Source organism: Festucalex cinctus, chromosome 4 (assembly GCF_051991245.1).
Source record: "Festucalex cinctus isolate MCC-2025b chromosome 4, RoL_Fcin_1.0, whole genome shotgun sequence".
Lineage (NCBI taxonomy): Eukaryota > Metazoa > Chordata > Actinopteri > Syngnathiformes > Syngnathidae > Festucalex > Festucalex cinctus.
Window position 1 is genome coordinate 18,265,728 of NC_135414.1, and position 13,905 is coordinate 18,279,632.

Consider the following 13,905-nt stretch of genomic DNA (forward strand, 5'->3'; position numbering starts at 1 on the left):
ACACACATTGACAACATTTACATGCATTCCATATTCAGGTTAAAGTCAAAATTCTGAAACATTCGGGATAAATCCCCTTTACATGCGTGAAGGGAACAATGTTCACCTAGCATACATATTCCAATCTATACCGGACAACGTCATTACGCAAATAGATGTCATTACCGCTTTCTGTCCTGCATCGCTCGGTTTCACCATTTTGTTTACTTCTGCTTATATATTTCCAATGGGTTGCATGTCACACTGATACACACACATATAAGTGTGTGTATATATACGCACTGTGGCATTTTCACCGCGGAGACATAAAAGAACGTGAAAACGCAGAGGAAAAAATAATGTACTCAAGTTTGGCTCGTTTAGCAAGTGGTAACGCAAGATGGCCGCCATGCAAACACGTAGCTCCCACAAAGATTTCTTTCGAATAGACTACGCGCAGAACATAAACCAAAATAGGTACAAAGGATGTTCCCTGGTAAGTGTTTATATATTTGGGTTAGGAAAAGGGTAACCCAGGGCTCTTTTTCAGGTTTTTAGCATGTTTGTGTCTTTTTTTTGTGTGCGTTTAACATGGCCTTTCAAATTTTGAAGGGGTTATCGACTGTATGTAAACGTAGTCATTCACGCCCACACAAATACAGATTAGCATAACAGGAACTATGACCTTCCAACTAAATATCTTTCCACACTGTCACGGACAAATACCGATCTCACCTCAGACCAGGTCAAGCAGTCAGCTATGCAACCAAAATAAATAAATAAAAATACTGCATTCTGTCTGTTGTTTCACTTGTGCATAACTGAATGCAATTTTCAGAGGCCATCGGAAAATTCAATGGAGCTGTCAAGATGACAAAAAGGTGATTAATATTGATACTAGTGAGGGTCAAGCAGCCCTGGTAGCCAAATTACACTAACAAAAATCAATTGATTCTGTTTTGAAATTTTAAATATGTTCTTTATATACAATACATATTCAGCTCAACAATCAGAAAAATTTGGCTGTGTCAGCCCTTTCCCATGTTCAAATATGTGATGGCGTCCGTGTCGTGAGGCAGACCGCTGCCTCGCTGCTTGGTGACTGATGTGCACAAGGCCACTGAGGAGAGCTTTATTAGGCGCTGCCGAAGACTCATCACTCTCCCTTTGACATATTTGGGGCTTACCTTGGTGTGGGGGTGGGGGCATTCAGTGAGCACTCAGTGAGATGTGAAACAGGCCGTACGGGGCATAACAGCCAAGTGAGGAACAGGTTGGCTTGTGTATGTCGGGTGAGTCATTCAGCAGGGAATGCTCTAAGTCGTCACGCTGCAAAAAGTGAGGGCGCCATCACAAATCCATCACTTAACCCCTCTCATTCACTCAGCTGACACAGGTGAAAAAGCTTACGCCAACGCGCATTCGCACACAAACTCGCGCACACGCTGAAGCGGCACAACCATATTCTCGGCCTCACTGTAAAAGAAGCAGCATACACATGCGTGCACACAGAAACAGAGAGAAAGAGAAAGCATCCTGCCATATCCAAGCAGCGGCAACTTCCACCGCAATCCATCCTTGTCAACAGTTGTTTCACGATTTTATGCTCCATTAAATATAAATTCATATTCAACGTCAATAAATCATTATCTCATTAATTCTGAAATACTACTCAAATTAACATGACACCGCTGTCAACGGAAAATTAATTTCAGAAAAGTTCAGGAAACTGCAGCGCAGCAATACATTTATTTCTCTTGTAGGGATACTCACATATCGACTGAACGTTCACAATTAATGTCGCACACGACGAGGAGGCACAGTAAAACTGTTAATGATCACAATAAATATAGAAAACTGACAAAAAAAAACAATTTAATGTAAACACCCTTACAACTAAAATAAATAAATACATGAATAAATAAATACATGTAGTTTATTAAAAGTCGTCACTACTGGCTCATCACTACTGTGCACCAAACTAAATTCACACTTCGGTGACACGAAATACATCGGAAGTTGTGGAGCCTTGCATTACGAATGATCTGGTTTACCAAAAATTGGGTAAATATAGCTATCTGTCATTCGATTAATAGAAATGTAACGTTTCAAAAAGTAGCAGTGGTATCATGAGGATTCAAGAGTTGTGTACCAGTAAAGGTATTTGTCTGAAAAAAGTGGCATCAAACATCTCTAGAATTTTTTTCTAATGTAAAATGGGTGTCTGGACTCAAATGTTGAGAAACATTGCTAGTTTAGGCAATATGGTACAGACAAATATATAGCCTACAATGATGGTCAAAACATGTGATATAAACTCCGTAAAGACTAAACAATACATAGGATTACTGGCTTTCTGGTGCCAATTTCTCACTCTTTTTCTCTCTTATATACAGTACACTTCTACATTCACATGCACACACTCACACACAGCTGACCTTTACAGCAAAAAATGAATACATGAATAACACTAAAATCTGCAAATGACAAATCTACATTTGGCCCTCCAGTATCCCCCGAGGTGAGCTTCAAAGAACAAATGAGGGCAGTTGAATTTAATCTGCTGCCTTTGGGACATGCGCACACCCCCCCACCCCCACCCGATTGAGCATTTTTACAATGATGTCAGACAACTTCCAATCTATATCGTTTTGTATGTAAAACAAGAGTATAAGTTCTTCATTCATTTATATCTTATAAATTATGAAGTTTCTTCTTTTTTCTTCTTATTTTTTATTTTTTGCTGTGCTCTGATTAAATGTTGCTATAGAAAATGCCACAAATTCCGGAAGTATGACTCACTAATACGACGAATAGCAGTAATATTCAAATGTGACTGCAGGCTGATTAAAACAAAATACCTTTTACAGCTAATGTCATTCAAAGTCCCATTTTTGTGGTGTGTTCTTGTTAATATGGTGGAGTTTTGAAGTGAAAAGGTTTATTTGTTGTATTAAAAGAAGCGGTGAAGCAGCGCTAAGACGTGAGGCTCCCCTGTGGACGAAGGATGATGCAGATGAGGAAGTACAAGCATGTGGGATCAGGCGGGGGGCGCCAGTAACAGTTTGATCTTGGATCTGAGAGTTAAACTGTGGTCAAGGCCAGAATCAGACAATAGATAATCTCTTCAGAGAGAAAGGAAGCGGTCTCTCCCATACTCGTACGCCTGCATTATGAATCAGACAGCAGAACCAGCTGGATTGCTCACATACCTGTGACCACCATACTGTGCAAGGATTATTTTACAAAACAATTAAATAAAGTGCTGGCTGTGATTGCTATTATTTATTGTATTTAAGCAGTAGAAATAATGTTTAGCAATAGAAATGTGCTACCCAATCTATGACGTGTACATCTATCTATCTATCTATCTATCTATTCATCTGTAAGATAGCTTTGTGACCTGTAAAAGTAAGCTAGTTAGGCTAGCTTGACCTGTGAAGCTAACCTAGCTATAGCAATCATCTAGCTGTCTTCAATATCAAGACTGATCAAGACTGTATGACTTGACTTACGACTTAAACAATCAAATGACTTAACTTGCTTGAAATTTGGTGGCGACTCGACTGGGTCAACTTTTTCCACAGTAACTTTGGACTTGAGGTTCTTGACGTGAGACTTGTTAGTGACTTACTCCGGTCTCTGACGTTCTTCTACTGTGAATTTTACCTAATCCCAATTCATTAGATTTAAGTGGACAGAACATGTGACAATGTGAAATTGTCAAAAAAATGAAAATATGTGTTTTCGTCCGATTGTTGCCCTAAGCAGTCAAAAAAAAACCATCCTTGAATAAACCATCAACTGTCCAGCTACAACAGACCTTCAGCTTCCCATTAAGAGGTTTGCTCGACAAGGTCATCTGCTGTGCATGTGTGTGTGTGTGTATGTGTTCACGTCCATGTGCATGCGTACGTGTGTAGAAGTGAGCAAGCGTGGGGAAAGGAGGTTGAGGTATTTGGTCTGGTAAGCATCTGTCATTAAACAGTGTGTGTTGTGTATCTTTCATGGCTGACTGCGTCTACATCAGCCCATCTATTTACTGAGGAACGAATCAAGCCAAAACAAGGACTGATTTCAATGTTAACAATAGCAAACGGTCTTGAGCTATACAATATATTATTGATTGTTCCATGAACTTTTGCTGTCAAAACTATTCAGAAGCATTAGTTCACCCTAAAACAACCACTGCTGTTTTCTTAGGATGGTACCACAATGGAAACAACACAGGTCCCGGAACTGAACCCTGTGGAAGACCATACATTCCGTTATATAAACTTTAAGCATGTTTTATTGTCCGCCATCTCATGCTGATTCAAACCATATTTCTTTCTTGCATCCCCTTAATTCTTCCCAATACAAACAGCGTTCATTAGGAGGTACATGTACTGCACACACGTCTCAGACCTAAACAGGCTGTTGCACGCAAAGCACGTACCGTTGCACACGACCCCAAAACTCCTCCCACCAAAACCAATAGCTCATCAAGTCACAGGTACAGAACCATTGGCTAGAAACAAGCAAGCTACAGTACGCTGGGTGTCCTAACTATAATTCTATCAACGAAAGTCATAGTTATTTTAATTCCAATAAAATCTAAGTTTACAGCACATACAACAATTATGCAATAAGAAATATTAAAATATAAGTAGTAGCGGCTGAGTTGATACCCACACACTGTGACTACTACACACTAGACTTCCCGAGCGGTCTTGAATTCGCTTGGCTGGCAGGGAAGAACCTCAGAGGGCACGTTGGTGCTCGGCCACCCAGGCGGTGATATGGTGAGCTGCTGATGAAGTGAAGGGTCACTACGTGGCTAAGTGAGACCTCACAGCGGACAAGCAGGCCAGACCTCAGGCCACGGTGGCATATGGGTGTGAAGGAGGTGTGGACGCGGAGGAGGGGTAAGCAGGGGGTGGCCAAGCTGTCCGCTACTCCTCTCACGAGACCCCCAGCTGTCACAACAGACACTTACCAACCAGCCCTCACACTAAACACCCACCAGGGAGGAAAGGCGGCATCCTTCCTTTCAAACGCAAGGAAAGAAAGGTGGAAGGAAGGCGAGAACAAGAGGAGTTTTAGTCGCTTCTTCCTGTTACTGTGATGTTAGCGAAACACTAGGATATGACCCACTCCTCAACTAAATACTCTATTATTTCTCAGGCGAGGCTCCAACCCTGCTAATTATAACTGCAAAAGGATGACCTACATGATTATTTTAAGCCTGGACCAGACTTGTGAGAACCACTGAGCAGACAGTGCCAAAGCCTTGAACATAACACAACACAGAGCAGCACTGCAGGTGCAAAATGAAGTTTAAATAAACAATAAGTGCATCACACATAAACATATGGTAAAAACAAGCTAATTCAACATATCATCACACATACACACAAGGTGGGTTTCCATCCACCTATTTTTATTCGAATTTTCAAGAATGTGAAAACAAGCCTGAATGGAAATGCAAGAAATCTGAAAAAACAAACAAACAAACTAAAATTAAATTTGCCAAAAGGCCCAAAACGTTTAAACACTTGGAGGGGGTGGATTTTTTAGCATTTCAATAAAAGAAAAAATGTTAATTTTAGCTAAAGAAACAAATGTGAACAGTCACAGGACCAGATACCACGTTTTGATCGGATATTACTTCACATACTGTAGTCGCAAAAAACGGCGGTGGACGATAAAGTAAGGTATGTTTGTGGCGGATTAATAAATAATATTAAATACAAATTACAATTAATGAATTAAAGATTAATAAAAAAAAAAGAAAAGGTGAACACTAATCTTATATTGACAGTCAGCTGAGTGTCTTGTGGGAGAGAGACGCTTTCATATATCATCTCATGGTGCAGTCTACTCTGCTCTCAATATTTGCAATATATGTTATGTTATATAATAACAAATGGAAACAGACATAAGTCGCGTGTGGGTTTTGTACATTTTCACTAAATTTGCTTAAAAATGTCGAACATTTGAATCAAAATCACTTTTTATATATCATACACATCGAATGCCAACATTTGGCCAGCAAAAATAATATAGTTGCATTATTTAAAAAAAATAATAATACTATTTTAGTATAATAAATTATATATCCATCCATCCATTTTCTTGACCGCTTATTCCTCACAAGGGTCGCGGGGGCTGCTGGCGCCTATCTCAGCTGGCTCTGGGCAGTAGGCAGGGGACACCCTGGACTGGTTGCCAGCCAATCGCAGGGCACACAGAGACGAACAACCATCCACACTCACACGCACACCTAGGGACAATTCGGAGCGCCCAATTAACCTGCCATGCATGTCTTTGGAATGTGGGAGGAGACCGGAGTACCCGGAGAAGACCCACGCGGGCACGGGGAGAACATGCAAACTCCACCCAGGAGGGTCCGAGCCTGGACTCGAACCGGAGACCTCAGAACTGGGAAGCGGACGTGCTAACCACTCGACTACCGTGCCGCCCAATAAATTATATATATATTTTATATACTATTTTAGTACAATATATTATATATATTTTTTATAAACATTAAGACAAGGTAACTAGATGGAAGTGGAAAAATGCAAACAAATTACAGCAGGTGACTGATGCCAGTGAGGTTACGCCACTTTGCTTGGCGTGTGCCTGGCTTTTGCAGCACCTTCCATTTATTATTAGATATTATGTTCTTTGAACCAACTTATGTTTAACATAAGAGCCACCCTTGAATATAAATTTAAAATGTCCATGTGTTAACATTCTAAGTCTCTGGAGATGTTTTATCTTAGTTGTGTTGATCACAATAATATTTACCTGATTTTGTTACCATTGCATGTTTTATAAAGTTGCCATTTAAAGCCGTCTGCAGTTTACTGTAACAGTGGGATATTATTGGAAGGAATGAGAATTAGTTTAAACAGTGAAATTAGGTGATTAAGATAAGCACAACGGCATTTTGTTTGTGCCGGCCAATGCCCCTGCTTGTATTTTGGTTATATTGCCATACCTCCCTCAATGTAGCAGTGATCTCATCCATGTGGATAGTAAACACTTTCCCTTCACAAACACTTCTTATTTTAACACACTCCCCAATAGCCTGTGTCTGCTGAACGCTGGCTCCAACAATCACACTGCCCTCCACAAGTTCTTTCCACATGAGAGCCGATTGACGGTGTGTCCCAGTACCGCGTGTATCACTTAACCCCGTGTCAAAACACAGGTGTCATGTAAGCCCCGAGTGCGGGTGAAGGTCCTGCGCTCATAAAGGAATGCACAAGCTGGGAATAGCATCTTGCATGTAAGCGAGGCCCCTGACCGAGCGTACAGAAGTGAGCTGCAGGGAGGGGAGCTGGAACACGGCCAAACACTGACAGAAGGGAGGGCACCCCTCCACTTTAGGGATTTAGAACACGACGGGAAGTAAATGTGACTCAGCGAAGATGAAAGGAAGAAGCGGCGAGGATGGCTTTGGGCCACTAATAAAAGGTTTTGAGTCTTTGGTCTTACCATGGCGTCCCGTATATCCGGAATCCCTTGATGGTGACGTCCGAGTCCTGCAGGTACACACAGTTTGTAAGGAGCGACTGGACATTGTCAAAGTCCTCTGGTTTGAGTTTGGAGACTGAGGGGAAACGGTAGTAATCCTGCTTGACCAGCTCAGCCATAAAGTCCTTATCAAAGGTCAACTCGTGGTTCCCGGCGATTACCACTTTAAACTCATAGGGGAGGCCACCTGAGACAAGAACAAACAGGGAGATTGGTGAGCTACATTGGTGAGCTACAGCCTCAAATCGTAGTATAAGTCATAGTACAAGCCCGTATCCCACTGAATGTTTGCGAGTGTTGGCGAAGGTAGCAAATGTGTCCTGTCAGGATTTGTTCAAGTTTCGCAATGTTCACCGAGAGTTTCAATGTTTTTTCTTGTCGCAAGGAAATTTTGAACATGTTGTTGCGACAAGAAAAGCCATTAAAACTGTTTCGAGAACATTTAGGGAGCGTTTAGGAAACCTTGAGTAAACCCTGACGTGAAATCAACATTCACTTAACGTTGCAAATGTTCTCCCGCCAGTGGGATTCAGGCTTTAAGATTTAACATCTCACACATAATGTACTTGTAACAAAGCTGAGTGAAGGAGAATCTTTTTTTAAGCATCCAATTAAAAAAAGAAAAAAAAAGAAAATAAAAGCTGTCCAACATACATACAAATGGCATTTCAATCAATTGGGTTTCGCCCAATGCTTTTATAAGTCTTGCATTGATGACGAACAAATAGTCAACCAAGACAGACTTAGGACCGCCCCATTTGAATAACTTTTCCTTACACATTTTATGCCGACATTGTCTGCAACATTAAATAAATAAATAAATAAATAAATAAATAAATAAACAAATATGAGAGCAGAGCATTTTATTTACTAATTTATATTTATTTCTATGTATCTCTTTGTTTTTGTATTTATTTCCACATGTTTTATATTTATTCTTAATTGTATTTTTATTTTTTTTTATTTATCTATGTATGTTTTTTTTCCATTTATATATATTTTTTTTATTTAATTTTTGAAATATATATTTTTTAGATCCGTTTTTACTTTCACTTTTATTTGTTTATTTTCTACTTTGGCAGTTTTGGTCTCTATTTGCACATGCATGTTGTTTCTTGTATTGTGTAGCTAAGTGATATTGGATGTAATTGAAGGTCAATGGTATCGTGATGATCATTCAAACAAGTACAGATTGAAAAGAAAAGAAAAAACAGTTTATGTGGAAAGCAGCCCACATAGTTGCTGTATGACTTCCTTGTGAATAATCTGTCTGTCCCTGTTAACTCCAACCGGAGTCATAGAGGTTACAAGCACATCTGATCGTTCTGCTTGACCACAGCAGACCACTATCCATCTCAGCAGACACTGGGCGGCTGGAAACGCGTGAACCTGAACTTCATAGCGATGAACATCTATTACTATTCTCATCCCCTCATCATTCAATGTCTCCAGTGACCTTTTTTGTGCTTCTCTGCCTGGGTGATTTGTCCCCGCTCCCTCTCGGCAGCACAAAACTAACTTACTACTTTATTCTAGCCGATTGAGCACTCAACCAAAGGGTCTGGCCTTTATCACCCTTTTGTTCTCCCTTCTCTACATTTCTTTTTCAAGGGACTCTTTTTCTTTTCTTCCACCCTTCTTCATGTATTCTTTTTAGCTTGCTCTGCAAGTATGTACAATGTGATTTCCTTTTAAAAAATGAAACGGGGCTAAAAGCACAAGTACTCTGTTACATAATTTGGTAAATTATTTTATGCTGTAACAACAAATATTACCAATAAAACAAATACATTTGGTTTATATATGTGGCAAAACAAGAACTACTAATTCATTTGAATTGACAGTAACAGCACACGATGATTTTTCTAATCATCTAATTTGAAGAATCTTGGTTTCCTATTGTGAATGTTTAATACCAGCTTCTCACATCTCCGCGTCAAAAATACCTGTCTAAACCTATACTGTATGTGAGCTCCATCTTCCGAGTCTCCCAACTCTCCAAGTGGATCACACATCCACTTAGAAATAGACAAACATTCTACATTCCCCAGCCACCATGCGGGAAAAGGTGGGGAAACATAATTACCATCAAAGAAATCTCCAACACAACTGGGAATTTGCGCTGCTTTTCATTGCTATCATAATACATCTTCCTAAGCTTAAGAACTGTGTTACACCTAGAATTATTATTTTTTATTATTATTATTCCCGAATAAACTATGATTTATGAAAAAACAGTAGTGCAATATACAATACGGGGAGGAGTGTGTTTTGTTGTTCTACTTAAAATAACATGAATTTGAAAAAAGTTAAATGTATTATTTTGGAGTCTCAACTGTTCTTTGTGATTCACATTGCTTTTATACTTTTATATTGTTGTAATGAGGATTTTGAATTATTTAGAGTTACACAAAACATTTGTTTGAAAGAATTGCTTCAACATTCTAAATATTGTATTGGTATTTTGCACAAATTGATTTTACTTTACATTATAAGTCTGACAAATGTATCCGCAAATATATTCATAAAAATGCTGAAGTAGCAAACACACTTAAAAAGCACTTAATTTCCAAATATTTTTGATGGGACACAAATGTGAACATTTATCATAAATCATTCATAATGCAATTAGATTTTTTGCTAGAAAAGATTTTTTCAAAGAAAAAAAAAAAGAAAACATTCCGTGTGTGTAAAAGAAAACAAAAGCTATATGTGCACTTGCTCATGTCTCCATTTGGAGAGGTGAAAGCCTAAAAATATGTGTGCTAAATTAAAAACAATTCTCAGAAAAATGATTTACATTTGCATGCATAATCTAACATGGAGGGGCCACGGCCTTCCTCAGCATGTGGTCTGAGACAAAGGTCAAATGTTAACTGATCCAGGGTGTTCGGTCGCAAAGGTTAAACTAGACACTTAAGCACAACAGTTGTGAGGTCACGCAGGATGGGAGGAGGTTCATTGTGTGGTCCATGCTTATGATGTGTGCAACCACTACAATGTTTCTATATTTATTAAAAAAAATATGGAGAAAAAAATGGAGAAAAAAACCCTCTGCATGTCAGCATGCAAGCAGAGCAAAAATAATGCATATGCGCCAATGAATAAGGGCGTTTAAGCAGCTTAGTACCTAGCCAGTCGTTGAACTTCTTGACCTCAGAGGGCAGGCCCAGCTCCGTGAAGTCCCCCATGTGAAGCAGCACATCGCCGTAGGGCATCTGGATGCCGTCTGTACGCGAGTGTGTGTCTGATACGCACACAAATCTGGTGTGGCCGGCTGGCTTTGGAGTGTCATAGGGAATTGGATCCACCCTGAAAGCACACAAGACTTGTGAATGTCCAAGAATGTCACTTGAAAAGGTCCTGTAACAAATCATTGAACCACTCTTGGGGAAGAAAATTGTATGCACCCCAGTTGATGTTGTGTCGACTGTGGCCGTTTAGCTATATCACCTAAATACAGAAATGATGCCCGAAGTTGTATTTAATGCTATCCTTTGCCATTTGTGTCATCTGTAGACTTTTATTGTGGTAAAATACACACATTTGAAAAAAGAAGCAAAGGTATACATAGCAAGAAGCTAAAAGAATTTGGTGTACAACACATATAGCTCACTACCAGGGTTTATTATAGTTTTGGAATTTTTCATTTTAGTTAGTTTTGATTTCGTTTTGAGTTTTGTTTTTTAAATTTAGTAAGTTTTAATTAGTTTTCAGGGTGGTTCTGTTAGCTTTTATTAGTTTTAGTTATTTAATAAATCCTTAGTTTTAGTTAGTTTCAGTATTAGTTTTAGTTTAAAAAAATGTAGGGATGCACGATAATGCTATTTTCAACCAATACCGATAAACCAATAATTTAGAAGTGCTAATGTCGAAAACCGATAAGTAAGCCGATAAGTGTTTGCAAAATTAACTTGAATACAAATATACTTTCGAGTCCTACTATATGTCTGTCTAACAAATACATTGAAACATTGTATAAACTTTGCACAATATTTCAATGGATGTCAAGCACCATGAAGCTGAATTTTATTGATATGAGCCACAACCACAACAGATGGACCAACGTGGCATGTCTATAATTATTGCTGGATTTCTTTATTATCTGGTTTATCTGTATGAAATCAAATTGCAGATAATTATCGGCAGATTTCGCTATTATCTGTTTTATCTGTTTGGCATCAAATTGGTCGACAATTGCCGATAATTATCGGCCAACGATATTATCGTGCACCCTAAAAAAATGTGTATTTTTTCTGTGCAATATTAAAAAAAAACACCATGGGAGCGACGTCATCTGAAGGTGCTTTTCTATTGGCTGCTGCTAGATGACATCACTTCTATGTGACACACTTTCAAATGTCCTTATTCCGGTTAATATCAAAATAAATCTACCGGTACTGATAACCACATTTAAAATCATCCCCAAAGGCTCATTCATTAAATTAATTACCAAAAAACGAAGGACATGTTTGCTATAATTATAGTTAGTTTTAATTAGTTTTGTAAACATAAAATGTAATGTAGATGCAGTTAGTTTTCGTTTTGTAAGAAACATTTTCGTTTTTATTTTATTTTTTTAACAAAATTGTTTTTTGAATTTTAGTTTTAGTTTTTTCATTAGTTTTAGTTAGCTAAAATAACCTTGCTCCCTACATGGACTATCGAATAATAATATATGCAGCCAAGCAAAAGACATCTGAATGAAAGGTGACTTTACAACAGTGAAAAATGTGTCATTTGCCCTGGAAGACAACCAACCATTGCGTTGATTGGTGCACAAAAGGAGGGCAACGGCTGCTTTGTGGAAGGACGGCTAAAGTGCTGGTGCATTAATGTCCTTTCTATCCATTTACTAAGAAAAAAAAACCCCAAAAAACACTTAGCCTGAAGTGTGCCTGGAAAAAAAAAAGCTTTTATTCAGAATTTTTTGTTCAATGCGGGCACATCTTTTAAAAAGAAGCGGGGGGAAAAAACATTTTTTTTCCCTCTTATTAAATGGAAAGAAAATCACAGCGAGTGTAATTGACGTCTCCAATGTGCAATGCTCCAGCACTCTGCCACTAGACCATTATTTCATTAGGAGGGATGTCACTCTGTTGACAACATCAGACACATAATCAACGCTGCAGTCTTCAAGCTGACAAGTGCATGTGTGCGCATACAGGCAGTTAACATGCACGTGAGCACAAACATGGCATGGAAATCGGCGACGGAGGCTGATGAAATCAAAAGGCTGGAGTAGATGTGATTAGCAGAGATGGAAAGCAAACACCGCGACACAAAAGAATTTTTTTGCAGGAACGAGGCGACGGCATTTCGAAGGGTCTAATCATAGAATCCGGTTTTGTGTGGAGCAGAATACGACATGTTGAAGGGCATCACAAATTGCCTGGAATCTGTTGTTCTCTTTTTCAGCTGAACAGTCATCTGCTAGGTCATGTTAATAGTAGTGCAACAGAGGACAAACTGGCCTCCGTCTGCAGCGTGACGCAAACGTGCAGGCTGTAGACACCATCTGTGGATCATAGTGTGTGTTTATATGCATAAACAACATCGCTAGCACTTGATTGTTTGCTGACAAATATTTAAAAAAAATAACGAGCAAAAATGAAGTTTTCAGTTTCAGTGCTTCATATGATGTGGGAGAACTTGGTACTACTTAAAGCAAAGCTTTTCTTCAGCTCAAATTATTTATTTGGGGAATGATTGATTGGGGTTAATTGTTTCAATTGTTGGTGAGCTGAGGTGACATATGTTTAATTTCATTTACAACAATTACAATATTGATGGATTTCAAAATAAATAAATACATAAATAATGATGATAATAATAATATAAGACAACCAGTCCTTTCAACGTACAACTCCAGATGTGAGGAAAACCATGAAAGCCGCACAGTCAATTATTTACTATAGGACAGTGGTTCCTAACCTGGGTTCGATCAAAAGCTAGTGGTTCCCTGAGTCAGTCTCAGGGTTCGGTGGAGGTCAAGACACACACCTGATTTGTGATGGTACGCCACACTTGTCCATCTTTGGCTGCAGGTGATGACGCTACATTGCTTGGCCTATCTGTGCTGCAGGGAATTTGGTACGCTCAGTAGTCGACTTCTGGCTGTTATGATTGTATGTTGTGATTTCTTTATTATTGTAATCCCTTCATACTAACTACATTGAGTAAAAAAAAGAAGCACAAAAAGACACAACATATGGTGTTCCACAGGGTTCGATTCTAGGGCCTCTGCTCATTGCATTCTATATGTTACCCCTGGGTGCCATCTTAAGAAAACAGTTGATTTAGGTTGTTTTAAAGTGCTCTATAAATATAGAGTTGAGTTGAGTGATGGGAGTCAGCGTCCTAACTGCATGATTTGCAAAGTAACACTTCCTTAAGCTG

At 38.9% G+C, this 13,905-nt stretch overlaps 1 protein-coding gene across 3 annotated transcripts in view; it reads right to left on the bottom strand.

Annotated features, from left to right (window-relative positions):
- The window catches only part of mpped2a (metallophosphoesterase domain containing 2a), a 47,307-nt gene that overhangs the window by 19,066 nt on the left and 14,336 nt on the right, over positions 1 to 13,905 (bottom strand). For all 3 annotated transcript variants that reach the window (XM_077519437.1, XM_077519438.1, XM_077519439.1), the window contains exons 3-4: positions 10,637 to 10,818; positions 7,468 to 7,693 (exon numbers count right to left, since the gene is read on the bottom strand). In XM_077519437.1, coding sequence (XP_077375563.1) covers positions 7,468 to 7,693; positions 10,637 to 10,818 — 408 coding nt within the window. The remainder of the gene's footprint in view (positions 1 to 7,467; positions 7,694 to 10,636; positions 10,819 to 13,905) is intronic.